The sequence below is a fragment of the Lynx canadensis genome, chromosome B1, assembly GCF_007474595.2.
Source record: "Lynx canadensis isolate LIC74 chromosome B1, mLynCan4.pri.v2, whole genome shotgun sequence".
Lineage (NCBI taxonomy): Eukaryota > Metazoa > Chordata > Mammalia > Carnivora > Felidae > Lynx > Lynx canadensis.
This window is the reverse complement of record NC_044306.2, coordinates 62,297,889-62,319,695: the sequence shown is the minus strand read 5'-3', so window position 1 is coordinate 62,319,695 and position 21,807 is coordinate 62,297,889. Positions and strand designations below refer to the sequence as shown.

At 35.1% G+C, this 21,807-nt stretch overlaps 1 protein-coding gene across 1 annotated transcript in view; it reads left to right on the top strand.

Annotated features, from left to right (window-relative positions):
* TLL1 (tolloid like 1) overlaps nt 1-21,807 on the top strand; it is a 212,456-nt gene that overhangs the window by 142,749 nt on the left and 47,900 nt on the right. Inside the window, exons 10-12 of the mRNA XM_030312787.1 lie at nt 8,261-8,363; nt 10,939-11,055; nt 12,227-12,372. Coding sequence (XP_030168647.1) covers nt 8,261-8,363; nt 10,939-11,055; nt 12,227-12,372 — 366 coding nt within the window. The remainder of the gene's footprint in view (nt 1-8,260; nt 8,364-10,938; nt 11,056-12,226; nt 12,373-21,807) is intronic.

Genomic DNA, 21,807 nt, shown 5'->3' with positions numbered 1-21,807 from the left:
ATTTAGTCCATCCCCCCTCCCAGAACCCCTCCAGTAACCCTAAAGAGAGAGAAAAGGAGAGAGAGAGTGCGCCTGCAAGCAGAGGACTGGGCAGTGGGAGAGAAAGAATCTTAAGTAGGCTCCGTGCTCAGCATGGAGCCCAACGTGGGGCTTGATCCCATGGAATTATGACTTGAGCTGAAATCAGGAGTTAGATGCTCTACCTACTGAGCCTCTCATTGTGGTTTTGATTTGCATTTCTCTGATAATTAGTGATGTTGACCATGTTTTCATAAGCTTTTTGACCATTTGTATATCATCTTTGGAGAAATGTTATCTTCAAGTGTTTTGCCCATTTTTTAGCTGGATTCTTTTATTTTTTCTTGTGGAGTTTAGGATTTCTTTACATATTCCGACTATTAACCCTTTATGAGATACATGATTTGCAAATATTTTCTTCTTTTCTGTAGTTGCCTTTTTAACGTGTTGATTATTTGTTTCACAAAAAAGCCTTTTAGTTTGACATAGCACCGCTTAACTCTTCCTGCTTTTTTTGCTTGTGCTTTTGTGCCATATCCAAGAAATCATTGAATCATGAAGCTTTTCCTCTATGCTTTCTTCTAGTTTTGGGTTTTGCATTTAGGTCTTTAATTCATTGTTGAATTAATTTTTGCATATGACTTAAGTTAAAGGTGACTTCATTCTCTTGTACATGAGTATTCATTCTCAATAGCATTTGAAGATTTATCAAATACTTTTATTCATTATTTCTTCTTGCATTTCGGACTTCCATTAAGGCTCATTTTTGTCCTGCCTATGGTTTATACTTTAGATTATTTTTTTATGAGCATTTTTGGGAAGTATTTTTTTCTGTTTGGAAATGTGAAATATTTTTTTTACTTGAATTCATGATAATGTAGTTTCACTGTATATAATTGGCTATACGTTTAACTTTGTGACATCAAAACTTGCAGAAATACTTTCTTTTTTTAATGTTTGTTTATTTATTTTGAGAGAGAGAGTGCACATGAATGCAAGCAAGTGACGGGTAGAAAGAAAGGGAAAGAGAGAGAATCCCAAACAAGCTCTGCACTGTAGAACCCGACACAGGGTTTGATCCCATGAACCGTGAGAACATAACCTGAGCTGAAACCAAGAGTCAGATGCTTAACTGATGGAACCACCAAGGCACCCTGGCAGGAATATTTTCATTTGAAATATTTCTTAATGTAGGATCCTGGAAATTGAAGATACCAAAAGTGATTTAATGACACCTAAAAATTGAATAAATTATAACCATATAAAATAAATTTACAGAAATTATTATAAAATTACGCTGTTTGCAGATGATTTCTCATGGCAGTTTTTTCAAATTCTAAAATCTCGAGCTTTCTCCCATGTAATAAAATGCATTTTAAGTGCATTGTATAACAATGTGTAATCTCTCCATTTATGTTACTAAACTAGTAAAATTCTGATAAGCATACACAGCACATATGAAAAAATTGTCAAGCGCCCCACATATGAATATAAAAACATGAATGTTGTATAAATTTAATCAAATGAAATCAAGCCGCATAATTTACAAGATTGCAAATGTTTTGGCTCAGTATTATGAGGATAGTTCAGTATTATAAAATCTATTATTTTGTCAAATAATTGTATCAAAATGGAAAGAAAAAGCTGGCTAAAAATTTCATAAATGCTGGCAACACTAGAGTTCAATATGTATTTTGAATGACAACGTGATGAATTAAGCATAGCAGGAATGTTTTCAATTTAGTAAATATAAGAAACTAATATTTATTGAGTATTTACTATGCCAGGCACTGTGTTAAACTTCTCATGCCCTATCGGGTTTAGTATTGTAATTATCTCTATCTTATATATGAAGAAGTTGAACTTAAGAAAGGATTGAGTAACCCCCTTGACACCACACAATTTGCAATTGGCAGAGCTAATCATTAAATTTTTCTTTAGTTATAGAGAATATATTTTATCTTTTTACAAATTCAGAAGAATCAACTAAAAAAACACACTTAAGTTGATCAGATAAAACAAATATGCTAAAATGGAACAGAGTTTAAAAACTGAAGGCTTTAATGTGGGACTAAAAAAACTAACTTGTCATGTAGCAGGATGTTGAGATATGTATCATATGTCAGGATATATTAAAATTGTCAGTTTTTCCCAAATAAATATATAGTTTTTTTTTAATATTTACTTATTTAATCTATTAGTTTTTAAAGATATTTATTTATTTTTGAGAGAGACAGAGTGTGAGCAGGGGATGGGCAGAGGGAGAGACACACACACACACACACACACACACAATCTAAAGCAGGCTTTAGGCTCTGAGCTGTCAGCACAGTTTGAATAGCTGGGACTTGAACTCACAAACTGCCAGATCATGACCTGAGCACCAGATCATGGCTGAGCCACCCAGGTGCCCTTATATATTTATTTTTAAGTAGGCTTCATGTCCAGCGCAGAGCCCAATGTGGGGCTTAAACTCAAGGCCTGAACTGAGATCAAGAGTCGGACACTTAACTGACTGAACCACCCTTTTTTTTAAATGTTTAAAAATTTTTAAGTAGGCCAAATTAATGTATAGCTTTAGTGTAATTGCAGTAAATTTCCAATAGATTTTTGTTTTATACCTATACCCAATTATTTCAGAGGTTATTTATAAAATATTAAGGTTGGGGCGCCTGGGTGGCTCAGTCGGTTAAGCGGCCGACTTCAGCTCAGGTCACGGTCTCGCGGTCCGTGAGTTCGAGCCCCACCTCGGGCTCTGTGCTGAGGGCTCAGAGCCTGGAGCCCGTTTCGGATTCTGTGTCTCCCTCTCTCTGCCCCTCCCCCGTTCATGCTCTGTCTCTGTCTCAAAAATAAATAAACGTTAAAAAAAATTTAAATATTAAGGGTTGGAATAACCAAGGCAAGTTAGAAAAAAATGAAGAAAAGTAGATTGCACTGTAAGATGATAGAAAGACATTACGGAGCTTTGGTAATTCATACTCTGTGGTAATGTCAAAATAGGCTTCTGAATCAATAGAAGAAACTAAAAAGACCAGAACTGTGCTTGAGGGCAAAAAAGACTTGTCATATATTTGTTTATAAAGATTATTTTTCAAATAAGTTGGGCAAAAATTTTTTAAATAAATAATAATGAAATCATTTTTAAGTAAAAAAAAATTAAACTTACACTTCATGTTTTTCTGAAGAAAACATAAGTGATTTGTTTTGTTTTTCTGGAAAAGTGGTGTTGAGTACACAAATCAAAAATAAGATAATAAAAAATAATACATGAGAATAATTAAATAAATCAAGTCTCTTTTTAATCATACAAAACCACAAATAAGAAGCAAGCAAAGTGGAAATGCTGAGATAGGAGAGCTCAGATCTTCTTGAGAGATCTAGACTTTTGATACTGACTTTGAAAGGTGTAAAAGGATTCCAGAAACAGGGAAAGTGAGAGTGGTGTCCTGGGAGGAATTACGTACACCCTGAATAAAGGAGTGCTGGAATTGGGGTGCTTTTTCAGGGCACAACGGCAAGAAGTCAGGGATGGGTGGGATGAAGATTCTGTGTTTGAGGTAGTGAAAGATGAGGCAGCAGTGGTGGGTTATGACCCTAGAGTCGTGATGTCCAGGCTTAGAAATTTATGTTGAGTTGAATGTGAAGCCACTGGTACCCAACTTTGAAAGGATTAAAGTGGCCATACAGGTAGGGTGAATTAGAGACCAGTGAACCTGAAAACCAAACACGGCTTTTGAAATTATTTCAGTTAATGCAAAGAGGTATGGAGAACAAGGTCAGTGAAAATGGAGGGAGAACGTTAGGGGAATTGTGCAAATTGGAATTGATTAAGTATGGAGTGGAGTAGGAATTAAGGAAGAGGAGGTGTGAAAAATGTTCCTCTGAGTAGTTGGTAATGACACATCAAAATGTCAAAATCCAGGTATTATCATATAATTTTAAGTAGAGAAATTACCTTTATGTCATAATCCAATGCCTGTTTTTCACCTGTCATATAATAAATCCCTGATGGAATTCGGGATCTACCTGATGCATACAACTAGTTTGTTGTAAAGCAGGGACTTGAGCCAAGACCCCAGGTTCTCCTGTCTATTCTTTAGATTTTAAAGTAAGAATCCTTTACTTTAATGTGTTGATTTTCCTGTGAAACCTTATAATTAAGCTGATATTTTTATGTTTCCCAGCATAGTTGGATTAAGTAAATTGGGTCAGTGGTTTTATTTATTTGATAACTGTCTTCAGGATTTATATTGTGAAGATTTATATTTACCATGAAAATATTAATACATGAGAATCTTAACAATGCTTTCAGATTACCTTAGTGGTTTGCTAACATTATCCAATTAAATCCTTCTGATTTAACTCTGCTGAGACCAGCTTGATATTGTGGCCTCCAGGGCTTTTATGGTAAGAAAATACATTCAAACTAAGAAAGTTTAAGTAAACTAGCAAACCAAGAAGCTAGAACCCAGTCATAAATGCCCAGTCATAATAGCTTTCAGTTGCAGAAAAAAAGATGTAAGTTTTTTCCCTTTGCCATGATACAATTCAGGGCTGAACGAAAGCGTAATGATCAATTATTCCATGAGTTTGCAAATTTTTCTGGAAAGGATATACAGTAAATATCTTTGGCTTTGCAGTTCATACAGTTTGTTTCAAATGTTAAATTCTATCATATTGCAAAAGCAATCACAGACGATATGTAAAGGAATGGGTCCAACAAACTTTTACAAAAACTGACTGAAGGCTGGATTTGACCCATGGAGGATAGTTTACTGATCTTCTCACCCCTTAGTCTTATTCCTGAGAAGAAACCTATAGTCCCGCTAGAGATAATTAGGTTTTTCCAAGCTCCTTCTGGCTGGAACCCAGAAATCTATTTTATTTTACTGCTTTTGATTCTAATATTTTTTTCTAAAAAGCCATTTAATGATATCAGTCTAATTGATAACATTTGTGTCTTCCTCATCCTCAGCACTGTGAGGTATAAACATTATTCTAATTAGTCCTTCTGTGGTGCTCATGGAATTAGTGTAGGTAGTCAGTAATGTCTTCATTATGCTGACAGTAGTTTTTTGATTATTTTTTTCTCTGGAGATATGCAGGCATCCAGTCCCTTGTCTGTTGATCTTTCTTCAAGACTCTGTACTCTGTGCAAAGTATTAATAAGCAAACTCCACAGCAATTGTATCAATTTAACTTAGCAACTAAGACTTATAACAGATCACAGGAGATCTTAAAATTATTCCTTGTATCTCCTTCAATCTCATGTTCCAGGGGAGCCATGACTAAATTTAAATTGATACTGCTAAATTGATACTTACAGTAAGAAATAAACATTTATATAATTGTGCTAGGTAGTTTTTCCTTCATCATTCTTTAAAAAAGGTGCAACATATTTCATAAAATAATATAATGTAAGACAACCAGATACTTTCCAAGTGCTTTTGATTTGAAGTTCAAGTATGGATTCTGCTAGCAACCTTAGTCAAAGGCCAGCATTTTACTTCTAGGTCAGAGCCCTAAGATTTGATTTTAGAAAACCTATCTTTATTGCATTTTCTGCTTCTAAAGGACTCTGTGTTTTATATTAAAATCGGCCATTTTTGTTCCTCCACAGTGCTTGGCATTTAAAATAGAAGATTAAAAACAAGATAGGAAACTTTTCTGTTTAGAGTTATCCCCTTCCAACTGTGTGTGTGTGTGTGTGTGTGTGTGTGTGTGTGTTCCGAACTTCAAATATTAACTACTTGTTAGCAATCCAACCACATTGTTTCAATTTTGAATACAATTTGACCATATACATACTTCCAATTTAGCTGATTTCTTTCCCTCCTAGAAGAGGAAGTGATACTATTTGCACACCATTATAAAATCCACCTTTAGATCCAAGAAGGAAACCATAAAATGAGCCTTAGGGTCTACTGTTTGTGTCTAAATTCTAGTTTTGCCATTTTTACTATAATAACTGAGTTCTTATATGATCCTACAGATTCGAATCCCTGGTGGTTGCTGTAGAGAAAACACAAATGTAGAATGAAACCTAATATCAGGCAGTGGTAGTGTTTTGCATTTGTAGCAGGCTTAAAGTAAATACAAAATTAAGGAGAAAAACCAGAAATTATTTCTCAATTATGTCGTAAGAATAACCTAATGTTGCATTGGTATTCAGAGATGGAGTCGAAACGTATTGGGAACCTCAGAAAAAAAATGGTTTGAAACTATGTATTTTGATAATCGAATGTTGAGGAGTACCGAAAAAGAAAGAAAAATATGATCAGTCCTGTGTCCTTGGATATTTTGGAATTTTTTGTAACATTTTTGAGAATATTTCGAATGATAAAATTAGGTGAAGGAAAAGAAAAAGGAGAAAAGGAGAAACTATAAATAAGATAGAAATAAATGAACAATTAAATAAAACCAAGTTATGCTACACTTACTGTATTACATTAAAAAAACAGAACAGTGTGCCTCTACTTTCATCTCTTTGGAATTAAGAAAGTACACGTTCAAGGAAACCAAAAAAGGTCGAATTTAATGGTGAGATGTTAATGCCATTATAGAGTACAGACTTTCATTATAGTTAGATTCTTAGTTTCTATCTCTATAAAATGAGTATATGGGCAATTATCATCAATGTTGGTGTTTCATCAGTTTCATTGATCATTGTGTTGCTGAAATATAAGATGCCATGAGAAATATTTACTATTATGCTATATCTTCAATTCTTGGAAGAAATAAGTTAGTTTAGGATTGATCTGACATAGGGGCGCCTGGGTGGCTCAGTCAGTTAAGTGTCCGACTTTGGCTCAGGTCATGATCTCCTGGTTCATGAGTTTGAGCCCCACATCAGGCTTCATGCTGACAGTTGAAGCCTCTCTCTCTCTCTCTCTCTCTCTCTCTCTCTCTTTCTCTCTGTCTCTCTCTCTTAAAATAAATAAACTATAAAAAGGTATTTTAAAAGTCTTTAAAAAAGGATTGATTTGCCATAGTTTCTTTCTTATGTTCAGTGTTATGTTAAGTTACTTATGTTAACTTATGTTAAGTATTATATTCAAGAAAGGGGAGAAGTATATGTTTTCTTACACAAAAATGGCGGTACTTTTCTGGAATATGGACTTAGCATTGATTGCTTATTTATATATTTTACTCATTTCTTGAGCTTGAGAGTACCTTTACATTCAGATTTTTATATTATCACCAAAGGATTCTTTAAATGTTATTACAAGCTATAGTTTTAGATTAGAAGCATTTATTTAAATACTTATAATTGGTCACTTTGGGCCAAAGTCCATTTCAACTTCTGGAGTGAAAAACAGGTTTACTACACACCTCAAGGATCTTAGATACTTTAAGCAGAATAGAGTTTAGAATGAGTTTTTATGAATAAAAAAACTATTTTCCAAGTGAGTTTTACTTCAGGTAGGTACATTTCTCATGTTAGTTTGGCTCTACTTTTAGTATAATCAAGAAGAGTTAATTATTTGAAAAATAAACTCTTGTTATAAAGCAGTAAGAAAATTATCCCTCCTAGAGTTGTTCTTGAATTATCTGAATTATCTTCACAAAAAGCAGCATGACTTCAAAACAAAGTACAAAATAAGGGGTCATGTGCAAGATCTTCTAACTTAAAAGGTCTTTGAATATATATTCTTGGATCTAGAAAAGCATAATGACATCTGTCTTTGATTATACTTACATGGACAAATTCAAATTTTAGAGCTGTATTTAAAACATTTCAACATACACAATGATATTATGTTCTTGGAACATGGCACATGGTGGTAATTTTTAACATAATTATAGATGTCTGACTGGTCGTCTTTGAAATAAATTATTAAAAAGAAGACGTTCATGGCAAAGTCAGAATTTCTCATGGTTTAAGTCATATTTATCTTAAAACATTCAAAACAAACTATTTGAATAAAGATTTCTGTTTGTTTCAATATTGTTTAAACTACTTCTACAGAAACTTGGCTTTGATTGCTAAAATGTTTAGTTTAACTATTGACATTGTGGTTCTATATTGTCAGACATCAATGAGAATGAGAAAATATTTTCTTTCTTTGGGGCATTTGTCAAGAAACTATATTAAGGGTATACTAACAGAAAAAAGAAAAAAAAAAGAATTAGCTATGAATCTGTTTTCTTTATAGTCCCGGATTCCTAATCTCCAGCAATCAAATTAGCGTGTGCGGTAACAATCGTTTTCGTCTTTGTGTCGTTTTGCTCCAATTTGCAGATCGTTTTAAATTTTACCACGATGGACCTATACAAGAGCAGCTTGTGCTGGTATGACTACATTGAAGTAAGAGATGGCTGCTGGAGGAAATCGCCCCTCCTTGGTGAGAGAGTATTTACCCTCTATGTGGCCACACATATAGTCTGTCCTGCCCAAAGTAGATTGTTTGGTTTTGTTTTAATTTTTATTTACTTCTGAAAGAGAAATGGTGCGAGCTGGGGAGGGGTAGAGAGAGAGGGAGACACAGAATCCTCAGGCAGGGTCCAGTCTCTGAACTGTCAGCACAGAGCCCAACATGGGGCTTAAACTCACGAACCGTGAGTTCGTGACCTGAGACAAAATCAGATGCTTAATCAACTGAACCACCCAGGTGCCCCCCAGAGTAGATTCACTCAAGAGTTATCTTAGAGTTAACAATGTATGGGGTGCACATTTTAATTTCTATTGTACTCTTTTCAACTTCAGCAAAAATACAAATAAGTAGATTGATTTTAAAGTAGCTTACATTATGAGGAAATACGTGGATCTGAGTATAACGATTTAGAATAGCTTTCGCCTATATATTTTTAATTTGAGCATTATTGTTTTAATGCAGAAACCAGATCGATTATGTGAGTGTGCTTATAAGTGTTTTGTTTTGTTTGCTAAGGCAGTAGAATGTGAGCTGTTAGCTACATGTTTGGTGGCTGATTTCTTATGCCACGCATGTTAGCCCTTCCTCTAGGCGTCACAGTTTTGCTTCTCAGAGAGTTTTTTGTGGCTGAGAAGAGCCATTTGTACTTTGTATCATAAATTGTAGCTCATATTTGGTGCTTACAAAAGTCGACTGCCAAAGTTTAACCACAGACCACACCATTAACTTGCATGAGGCACTTTACTGTTGCCCTCTGTTTTACTTAAAGGTGAGTGCTGTTGTGAGCGTGTATCTACTCTCTCTTTATATACGTTTTTTTGAAATGGCAACTATGCCTTTATTTTTAGGAGTAGCTCTGTTCAGTTGTGTTTATGTGCCATACAGATCTTTTTTCTTAACATCTAAAACCTGCTGAATGGACGCTGTTGTAGTCAAAAGTGTGTTAAAAGCCTTAATAAGTCCAAGAGATTCTAGAAGTGTTTAAAAATAAGGAAAAAATAAAGAGTTGAACTAGTTTGATAAGTCAGATAGAGGAACACATCGTCTTGAACACTTAGTTTCTTAGTCTAGGTGAAGCAGTTTGTAATGTGTGTACGTGTGTTCATAAGAACACATTTCATTAAATTCATAGTGAAGAACCAAATCTAAAGCTAAGTATTGAAGCACACTTCTTTTTTAGGATGCTATAAGTATATAGTATGCTTCAGGATATGCTTCAGTATATAAGTGGCTCACCAGACTGGTTCAGCCTGATCGTGGTTTTCTGTGGAAAGTTTTTCGCACTCTTTCCCCCAAGACCTGATCCTTAAAGTATAGCCATCAGATTGGCAACATCAGAATCACTTGCTAGAAATGTAGATATTCAGGTTCTACTCCATTCTTTCTGAATTAGAGACTGTATCTTTCCATACTCGCTGGCATTTCTTATGCACATTACAGTTTAAGAAACACTACTCTCTTTTGCATGTCCCTAATTTACTTTGCCATTTAGGAAGACACTTCTTCATCTGTTGTTTCTTAGTATGAATTTAAGTTGACTACCATTTTTTCATATACTAAACTTATGTATGACATCCCTGCCAGGGGCACACAAAAATGGGTGACAGTGTATTGTTTGTTAAATTATTTCGTGTAGATTGCTGTATTTAACCATTTTGTCCTCATATGAAAATTTAAAGCACAGTAGCAGACATACAGCGAGCCAATAAATACTTGTAGAAGGTTGAGGGAAGAAAGAAGGACTGACAGGTGTTATTATATTCATTTGGTATTATACTCCGCTGTGGATACACAATTAGAAAATAATCACAACTCACACCCAGGTCTTCAGGTCCTGTTTGCCAACCTGCCTACTGCACTACAGATTATAACTTTATTTATGAGATGGAATATGTCCAGTAGTGTAAGATCCTTGAAGCAGTATGTGGGTCTCCCTGATGGGTCGTCATTGAGCCGAACTAGACCAAGAACTCCACTTCGGGCTGAGACACATCGTTAACCAAGTTACTGTACTCTACAGTGACCGCTCTGATCTCAGATCATTTGTACCTTTTTCTGTTCTCCATGAAAGAATAGTCCCAACCTTAATGTATTGTCTGTCCTTTTACAAGCTTTTGCACTAGCTGTTTTTTAATTCTGTAGACCATGATACTGACATCAGCCAGTCAATCTGAGGATGGTATGTTCCTGTATTTTATAAATAGATTTGAAGAGATAATTTTATTTGTATACCTTTATTAAGTAAATATTAAGCATACTTCTAGCTCTGGTTACTCAGGATAGAGTATAGGAACCAAGTCAGGCTATATATAATGTGTATATACATATGTACATACATATATGTACATATAATTATAATTATACATATAATATACAATATAATTGTACATATACAATTATAATTATACATATAATATACAATATAATTGTACATATAATTATATATATATATATATATATATATATAATTTGTAGCTAGAGTGGAAAGCAACTAGAATATAGAATCATATTTAGGAGTCTCTCTTTATTCTTTTATTTCTTTTAGGTAGATTCTGTGGGGACAAGTTGCCTGAAGTTCTTACCTCTACAGACAGCAGAATGTGGATTGAGTTTCGTAGCAGCAGTAACTGGGTGGGAAAAGGCTTTGCAGCTGTCTATGAAGGCAAGTCACATTAAGTTTTAGAGATCACGTCCCCTTAGATCTCTTAGCAGAGATGTCCTTTCTCTCAATGTCATTAGAATGATATTGTAGCCATATTTTAATTATGAAGTTTTCTAAATCTGGGTTATAATATCCACAAGACTGATTTTAAGAAAACTACTCAGTCCATTTAAATTGCAAGAAGAACCTGTTTTTTGATACCAGTGATAGAGTAGCATATAAATGTACGCAGGGGTATGTGAGGGGAAAATGGCACAAGAGCTCTTAAATTTCCATTTGTTTCCATGATAGTATTAAAATGTCATGAAGAAATTATGATTTTTCCTTTGTACTAGATTTGTGTCTATTTCGTCCCTATACTGCTGAAATTCTCTGTCATAGGAAACTGCACAGAAAGCAATTGTACACATTTCTAGGGCATGCTTTGTCTAAGTGGGAGAGTCAGCATTCAAGGGAGAATTTACTAGATGCTTTGTCCTATACTTCTCTAAAACAATAAACTGGCATTGTGCGTCCGGGCTTTAAAAGCAGCCCTTTTCTTGCCAGGTTGTGGGCTGAAGAGACCTTTCTTGCTCCTGCCTCTGCTAGCACACGAGTTTAGGTAATTTAGAAGACAGAAGATTTCTGCTTCCCTTAAACTTTTGAATAAACGGAAGCATTTTGTTTTAGAGATTAACTGCATGGCAGTGAAGAGGGTTATTTGGATGAGGCCACAGATGTTGAGCACATGATGCTAGCCTACTGCCTGAGGCCCAGAGAGTTCTGTGGAGCGTCTCTCTTGATCAACTATTTTACCTAAAGGTCAAAAGACTGTAAGAACCAGTTCAGGGAATCATACAGAATATGATAGAATATTCTGTCACGTAGAATACATTTACAAAATCTCCAAAGGTTTTTAAAAGTTAAAAAAAAAATGCTGTCTTTTACAAAGATGTAAATAAATAGTGACCAAAAAAATCCTACAGTCCCCTGCTGTTATCTAATATTTATAGTTAACTGACTACGTTTTTGCCATCTAAATATTTACAACAGTACAACCAGCCAACTTTGATTTTTATAACCTGGTCTTTATGTACTCAGCCACAGGCACTGAACTAAAATGTTATCTCAGAAGAAAATGAAAACGGAATGGCACTTCTGGGTTTATTTATTTGATTATTTTTGCCCTCAGCAATCTGTGGAGGTGAGATACGTAAAAACGAGGGACAGATTCAGTCTCCTAATTATCCTGATGACTACAGACCGATGAAGGAATGTGTGTGGAAAATAACAGTGTCAGAAGACTACTATGTCGGATTGACCTTTCAGGCCTTTGAGGTAAAGTCTTTTGGGCAACCTTCACGGAACATATCCTCCATAAATGACAGTGCCATTTAAGGGGATCCTCATTAAATGAGCAGAGAACCAGAGAATCCACTTTTCAATCAGCAGAGAAGCAAAGGATTGCCTATAAAATGTAACATCAAGAGTGAAAGAGGTGTTTTTTTTTTCTTTCCTTCTTTCCTCTTGTTGCAGACATTTTCAAGAAGATTAAAGTGAGTTTACGTTAACTGTGCCATTTGAATTAGAATGTTTGAAGTGCTGACCACAGTTTCTTTTGACAAATGCACAGGCTTCCTTCCCAAGACTGCTTGAAGAGTCCATTAAATAATAGAACTTTTACTTCTCTTGTAAACTAAGAGGTTAAAAGGTAGACCCTCGTTTTTTATTGTTGTTGTTATGGAGAAAATCCCTTCTTCACCTTTTTGCCATTAGGCAGAAAACTGTTCCTATCAGAAATAGAGATTTGAGTGTTTTTCGCCTTTGATTTCATCAAAAATGTATATCGGGGAGGAGATCAGCACCAACATTGCGTTCTGAGATGAGGGAACAATAAACCAAAGGTTAGTCAGGATTCTGGAGCAAAGTCTGGGCTCCAAACTACCCAGCTGGCTGATGAGTCATTTTGGTGGGGCTGGCGGAACTTATTTCAGATTCGAAGCCGGCAGATGGGGACATTTGTCAAGAACTCCATGGTATTTTATATCAAAGAGTCGGCCTGGAAATTGAGACCCCAAGGTGAAGTGGGAAGGAATAATGAGGTGGTGTGAGTAGGGGCAGACAGGGGTCGGAGATCTAGATGCCATAATTGGAGATTATTTCTTCACTGATTAGAAGGCTGATTCTCTGTCCAAGCAGTCAGAAGGCTGAAGAGAACCCCATCCTCTGCCAGAGTATCCTTGCCACTGAGTGCAGTGAGTGTAGTGGTGTCTCTGTCTCCGTGGCAGGAACACCAGGGGAATCCAGGCGTCACCCATGAGCCCAGAGACTCTCTCACCTCCACGTGCGGGCTGTGTAATACGTTTCTTTGGTACTTACCTCTACCCTTTTGCATGTGCCATTTAACTTCCCAGACATACTTCCTTTTATCGTGAAAAAATCGTCTTCTTTTATGTGATCATGAGATTGTATTGTATGCTCCTGATAATTTTGCATTGCTGGAAAACGTAATTCTTGAAATTATTTGACTCGTATTTGAATTTTGATATTTAAAAAAAAAATTTCAGTGTTTATTTTTCAGAGAGAGAGGGAGACAGAGACAGAGTGTGAGTGGGGGAGGGGCAGAGAGAGAGGGAGACACAGAGTCCGAAGCAGGCTCCAGGCTCCAGAGCTGTCAGCACAGAGGCTAATGCGGAGCTCGAACCCACGAACCGTGAGATCATGACCTGAGCTGAAGTTGGACGCTTAACCAACTGAGGCACCCAGGTGCCTGGAATTTTCTTATTTTCATGGGTCAGTAATATGGCAACAATTATTCAAATAGACCACCTTATTGTTAACAGTAAACTAAGACTGCATAAGATTCACCTCCTATTTAGACCAAAATAGCCAGTTCAGTGAAAAATTATCTACCTAAGACTGCTTTATTTGTATTTTTGTGATGTTGCAGATAATTAAGAGATGAGCTCTCTTTTAATATATAATTGAATGTTTTATGCAATTTTATTACAGAAGTGTTTTCAGTGGAGGCATATAAAACTAAATTCCATGCACCCCAAAACTGAGATACAATTTCTGAGATACAGGAGGCTTAGCTGGTTTTCAGTCATTATTTTTTTTTTTTTTTTAAGGCCAATATAGTTACAGCGATATTCTTCAACAATAGGATAGTGTAATGACTGGAAAGATTTACATCTCAGTCACTTAGAACCATAGCTGACACAGAGTATTTGCTTAAGGAATACTTATTGATTGAGTGAGTGAATAAATTGTTACTGAGATTTGGGATTGGGGAAAAGTCCTGTCATAGTTTGGCTGACAGTACATTTTATGTATTATTTCTAGGTTTCTGTCCATCCTTATATTTCTTCCTCCTCTTTAATATACTGGACATATTTAAATGTCAGATAGGTCTCTCATCTTTAAATGACCAAAACCAAACCTTTGATTGTCTTGTGCCGCTCACTAACCCACTCTTCTTCAGTCTTCCCTATTTTCGTATTTACTATTTCATTATGTCACTATTTACTCAAGGAATACCCCTGATTCCAATATTTCCCTTAAACCCCGAGGACAATCGATTAGCATATTTCGTTTGCTTTGTCTTCAACAATGCCCCATACATGACCACTTTATCCCACTTTCTGGCAGCTACTCGGTTCTCACCGCTACTCCTTCTCTTGGAGCTTAGTGAGAGCCTCACGTCTCTACTCTTGCCCCACATATCCTGATCTCCACACAACAACCAGAGTGATACTTTTACAGTGTGAGTTAGGTCATAACACTAGGCTTAAATTCTTTCAGGAGTTTTCCTTTACACCTAAAATAGAACCCAGACTGAAGGATCATAGCCCAAGGCAACTCATGATTGGTCCCAAGTTCCTCTTACTCTCTCTGAGCCAGCCCCTCTGGTCTTCTTATCTCTGATGCTCTTAACACCTCTAAATCTGTGCTTTTATTCCTCTCATTTCATTTGGATCTCTGCTTTATCATCACTTACTTAAAAAGTCCTTGCTTAGTAACTCTAAATATCAAAATTCAAATACGAGTCAAATAATTTCAAGAATTAAGTTTTCCAGCAATGCAAAATTATCAGGAGCATATAACATAATCTCATGATCACATAAGAGAAGATGATTTTTTCACGATAAAAGGAAATATTTCTGGGAAATTAAATGGCACATGCAAAGGGGTAGAGGTTAAGTACCAAAGAAACGTATTACACAGCCTGCACGTGGAGGCGAGAGAGTCTCTGGGCTCATGGGTGATGCCTGGACTCCCCTGGTGTTTCTGCCATGGAGACAGAGACACCACTCTCTCCCTCTCTCTCTCTCTCTTTCTCTCTCTCTCTCTCTCTTCATATATATATATATATATGTATATATATATACACATATATATGTATATGTACATATATATTTATGTATATACATATATATATACACACATATATGTATATGTATATATATATTTATGTATATGTGTATATATATATGTATATATATATACTTTTTGCCTACAATTGTCTGTAAACCAGTCTTCTGTTTTATTTTAGTTCATTGGACTTATAACTACTGGAATTTGTGTTATGGGTCTGTTTGTTTACATGGTTACTGTCTCTCTCACTAAAGTATGATCACCAAAGGGTAGGGATCTTAATCTGTCCTGTCAATTACCATATCTCCAGCACCACCAGATGTGTGATTAATACATGATAACGGGAGAGATGAAAGAATGGGTGGAATATAGGTAAGAGAGTGTGTGAATGCATGATTATTGGTGGGTGGAAATTAATATATTCTTCCTTTATCAAAGATACTAATGTTTCTATGTAGAGGGAAACAAGTTTAGATAGGTAGGTAAGAAGAATGTGGATTATGTGGACCTGATATGCCATATAGCTCAATTTAGACTAGATCCTAGGTTCTAAGAAATTGAGAAGTGACAAGGAATTTAGAGATGTTCTAATATATCATCTAAATCTTTTAGATATGGCAAGTGAACTTATGCCATTAACCTAGTATCATATAAGTCAGTACTAAACCAGCATCAAAATCCAGGTATAGTCAATATTCATTTTTTTACAGATTCTATATTTTCAAATTTTCCTACTAACTAAAGTTAATTTGTAACCCCCAAATTAATACTCATGGTTCTTTCTGGGTCACTCATGGACATTCACAGAGTTGCAAAATATTTGAGTCATCTGACATGCACATTCCCAGCTATGATGTGCCTTATGGAGAAATGTATGTGTTATATAAACATTGTTCAGGCATGCGTTATAATGCAGTTGCCTGTGAGTTGTATTCATGAATTGGCAATATATTAAGGTGTCTTTCAACAGAAACACACATAAAACAAGGCTGTATATTGATTGGTTGACAAAAATTTTGTGACTAGAAGCTCACAAGAACCTAATTCTGTAGTTTTCCAGGAACAATAAATCAGTATTCACTAATTCAGTGTTTTTAGCAACTTTATATAACTAACTACCATGAAAACTGAGAATCAACTGGTTATATGTTTTTAATTTGTTCTGGTGGTTATTAGGTGATTTGTTTCATTTAGTTAATTTGTATCTGTTCATGTCAATTTATTTTTATTTATGTAATATATTTTCAATCTTCAGCTTATACATTTTATATTGAAGATGTATAATTAAAAAAAAAAACAGCCCTCACCACTTCATAGTGTTTTGTGGTTTTATCTGACAAAACAGTTTTTTATCAGTCTTTGCCTTTTTTCAGAAACTGTTTCTATTTTTATAACTGTTTTATTCTCTATGGTACACTCTCCCCTTTCAGGTAAAAAAGGGCCTTTAAGATAAATTTGCCCATCATTTTGTTGAAGTCTACAGTAAAGAACTTACTAGTTATCTATTATTTATACCTTTCTATGAATTTATGTCATGATTTTACCTCTCCTAATGCTACTTAGATTTTAATGTAGGTACAGAACGAAAATATGAACAAGTGTCTTTATTAATGAATATCAGTTATCTTTGAGCAAGAAAGGATACTATCTGGAGGCCAATAGAGTCCTGATACTTCTGTAATTATATTTGGGAAGCTTTTTCCTCTGTAGTAGTTACTGGTGCATTGCTTCGTAAGGCCGATACGGAAGTGGGTTTGTACATGACTGTTTATCATGTCAGACATCATTTTGGAGTTATTTGTAAAGAAATCTCTATACTGCTATTTAACTGGAGCACTTTCAGTGTGCAGAAATACAGAAGAGAAAAAGTTTGGGAGACTGGAAATGTTTATAGTAACAACTTCAAAGAAACGTCAATAAAGCAGAAAAGAAGTGAAATAAACCCAGAGCTTACTTATGTTTACATTGAAATCCCACATCATTAATTTAAGTAGGATTAAGTTTGAGGTACTTGTCAACCTTTCTAGACACGCTGATTTGGTTATACTTCCCTTATGAAAATCGCAAATGTTTAATAGTCTTACCCATCACTACTGCAAGCTGTAAACTATACACAAAAGTTCTTATCTTGATACTTTGTGGCTTGCCCAACTAAAAGTAATCCTTTAATTCTTCTAAATAATTTATACTGGTTAAGTTAAGTAGTCTTTTAAATGACCTAGGAAGCCAAGACAAAGAGATCTTAATTAGTTAACATTTTTCTGTTCACATTGTACTATTTGGCTAAGAATATATCTTGATTAATGACTTCAAAGAGAATTAAGTAGCTCTTCAGATTTATGGTTGAGGCTTTAGTTCTACTCTGAAAGATTAGCTTGTGTTCATTTCCAATAACCTGCTCGAAGTCACACAATTCATAATTGGTAGCACTATGACTGAAATAAGTTCCACAGCCTGTGCACTCTTGAGCCCACATCCTGGTAGCAGAGAGAGGCATCTATATTCTCTCATAGTATTAGTTCTTTCCCTTTATGACTATCTTCATTTGTGCACTTGTGTTGTTTAATCAACACGTGTTTGTCATTCAGAGACATGTCTGTTTTATTCTCCACCATTTATCCACTGTCAAGTGTATATTTCCAGGCAATAGTAGGTTTTCAGTAAGTATTTATTAAATTAAAGAGTTAAAATACTTGTGTAATGAAAGAAAAAAAAATCCAAGTGGCAGCATTAAAAAACCCAAGTCACATGAAAATAGAACTGATGCAGAGTCATGATTTTCATTTTCACACGGTTGGACATATATATATTTTCTCTGTTTTTGACCTGTGATGATCTAGTATTAATATTAAATATTTAATAGTAATAGTAAAATAATATTAAATAGTGAAATATGAAATATGATAGTAGCAAAATAATGATCTATTGTTAAGCCTGTCTTTTTTTTTATTCAAAATTCATTTTGTTGATAGCATTATGTCTCAAACTTTACTGGATTTTTTCCCATTATTAAAATTAATTCATTTTTATTTTTATGTTTTTAACAAAAGAAAATCAAATTTAGTAGTGTACACAGACAATGAACTTCTCCTGAATTAGTTTATTTTTAATGGTAAATGCTAATCTACATTGTTTTTTAGTCATATTTTTCTTAAAAATTTTTTCCTGCAAAGCAAAAAGTAATGACTTTAGCATCGTTCCCTGTGTATAAGATTTTAAATTATATTATTTTTAAAAGTTTAATCACTTATGTAGTGGATTACATTAATTATGTTTTAGAACTACAGTCTAACAGTCATAGGAGAGACTTGTTTTCTTTAGTATGGTAAAATAAATATAACATAAAATTTACTATCTTAACCATTTTTTTAAGTTTATTTATTTATTTTGAGAGAGAGTGAGAGAGAGAGAGAGAGAGTTAGCAGGGGAGGGTCAGAGAGAGAGACAGAGAGAACCCCAAGCAGGCTCCACACTGTCAGCACAGAGCTTGAACTCACGAACCATGAGATAATGACTGAAGCCGAAACCAAGAGTTGGACACTTAACTGACTGAGCCACCCAGGTGGTCCTACCTTAACCATTTTTAAAGTGTGCAGTTCATTAGTGTTAAGTACATTCACATTGTTGTACAACCAGTCTCCAAAACTCTTTTCACCTTGCAAAACAGAAACTCTGTGCTCAGAAAACAACCCCCTTTCTCTCCTCCCCCCCGACTTTTGGCAACAACTTTCCTACTTTCTGTCACTATGAATTTGACTACTCTAGGTACCTCATGTAAGTGGACTCATTCACTTCTTGCCTTTTTGTGACTGGCTTATTTCACTCAGTGTAATATCCACAAAGTTCATCCATGTTGTAGCACATGAAACAATTTCACGCGTTTGCAAGGCTAAATAACATTCCATTGTATATATATTTGACATTTTGTGCATTCATTCATCCATTGATGGACATCTGGATTATTACGACCTTTGATTATTGTGAATAATGCTGGTATAACCATGAATGTGTAAACATCTCTTTGAGACCCTGCTTTCAGTTTTTTTTAGGTATATACCCAGAAATGGGATTGTTGAATCAAGCAGAGAATTTTTCAATCCATTTCCACTTTTTCAGGGACATGGGAGAGCTTTTATTGAAACTATTATCGAGAAGTTTTGGAGTTTTCAGAGATTTTTACAAATAACTAGGTAGATGTTTTTCAATATTTATTTGGAAAGTTGATTATAAAATGAAGGAAAAGTGTGAAAATGGGCCCTAAGCCTGGGCACGATCCCTTCTTTTGAGGCTGGCTTTTCCTTCAGTTTCAGAGCTCACTCACATGCACTGAGCACAAAGCTCTGCATGAGTTTGCAGTTTTGGAATGAGAGGCTGACTACTGTAGGTTACATTTAATTGATTTGGGTTCTTGCTAAATAAACGTCACTCGGCTTTTACATGCTTCCTCTCTAACATGCCAGGACAGGCATGAGCGCCCACGTAGTAATGAAACGTAACATTAACCCCTTCTGGCTGGTCTTGGTAGTCATTCTTCCTTTTGTGTGTGTTTGGATCTACTTCCAATATCATTTAAACACAGTTTTCCAAAAACTGTTCAGAGCTTACTGTCACATTCGTTGTATCCTATGTGTACATATTAGGTCTGTTTACATTATGATAACCTTGCCCCATTGGAATATGGTTTATGCTCTGATTATCTTAAAGTCTGTAATAAATCAGCATCATCATTATCAAACCACATTTATTATATGTGTAATTGTGCATGACATTGCATTCAGGTTCCAGATATGAACTGTGTCTGTGATGTAATTCAAGAAGAAACTACTTTTCCTTTTCTTTTCTTTTTTAACATTTATTTATTTTTGAAAGAGAGGGAGACAGAGTGTGAGCAGGGAAGGGGCTGAGAGAGAGGGAGACACAGAATCCGAAGCAGGCCCCAGGCTCTGAGCTGTCAGCACTGCCCGACAAGGGGCTCAAACCCACGAACTGTGAGATCATAACCTGAGCCGAAGTCAGTCGCTTAACCAACTGAGCCATCCAGGCGCCCCTCTTTTTTTCTGTTTTTATAAATCTTTGACTTTGGTGTTCTTTTTCCTCGTGGAGCTTACTGACGTAACACCAGTGCACTTATCAACTCTTTAGTTTCAATCATATTTATTTCTGTCTATCTGTTCTGTGTATTTATGAAGTAATTGATATAGCTGGAGAAAATGTTACACAAATGACATAAATAAGAGAACTCAAACTTTCATTTGTGCTCACCCTCATTACTGTTGTGTAGATGTAGTTGAAGAGGCATAATTATAATTAACACCAATAGAGCAGAGTCATTATGCTCACATTGCAATCAGGATTAAGGCAGTCAAACTGGAAAAATATGTAAACAAAGAGCATTGAGATCATTGATAAGATATTTAGAAGTGTTGTTATACAGGGATAATATCATAAATATCATATATATAAGGCAACTTTTATTTTGTAAGCAGTTGAACAGCTGTGGCGTTTACTCTGTAAGAATACAGTATATGTTTCTGTTTTGTTAGCCTTAACACCAAGTGCATGATATTTAATAAGTAATATGTAATTCATAAATAGATACTAGTAGAATTAATCCTAAAATCGGCCATTTTGATGCATTTCACCCATGAAGTATTTGCACTTTGTGTATCGTATAAAATATTTAAACCTCTACTGGTTGACTAAGTAACCTGAATATGCAGGTACTTTAAATTAAAATTTAGAAGGATCTGTTATGTATCTGTTGCAAGAACAGAGTAAGTTTTATGTGCAGGGAAATATCCATTATCCTATTTCTTTTGAATCACCGAAGAAGTACAAATGTTTTGGCTTCTTTTTCGGTAGTGTCTATCTAGTTTTCTTCCTTGTTAAAATAGTAATTTTGAAAAGCAGTTATCTACTCAAAGTAGTGATTGAAAACCAATTCTAATTAACCTCCTTATTTTTACTCAGTATGGCTTATGATATGAAGCAATTTTGTTTTTCTTAATTGACTTTTGAAAAGCAGCTTCTTTCTTTGTTGTGTGTTCTCACTTCTTTTCTTCTTCTAATTCATTCTTTTTCTTCTCTTCCAAAATGATTCGTGAGTCAGGAGCAGTTCTTTCTGTGCTGCTCAAGCAGGTGAGGAGAGGTTGGCTTTCTGACACCTTTGGTTCTTTTCCCTACAGTTAGTCACTAATTCCGTGTTGTTATTTATTCTTTTATCGATACCGACTCTACACCTGGAGAGTTGGGGATATTTATTTATGTGTTCCTTTGACTGAAGAAAAAGCCTTAGGCATCTGGAAATGTTCTCATATTTATGGAGAACTCTGATTTTGAAAGGAGTAGGGGCACCTGGGTGGCTCACTTGGTTAAGCATCTGACTCTTGATTTTGG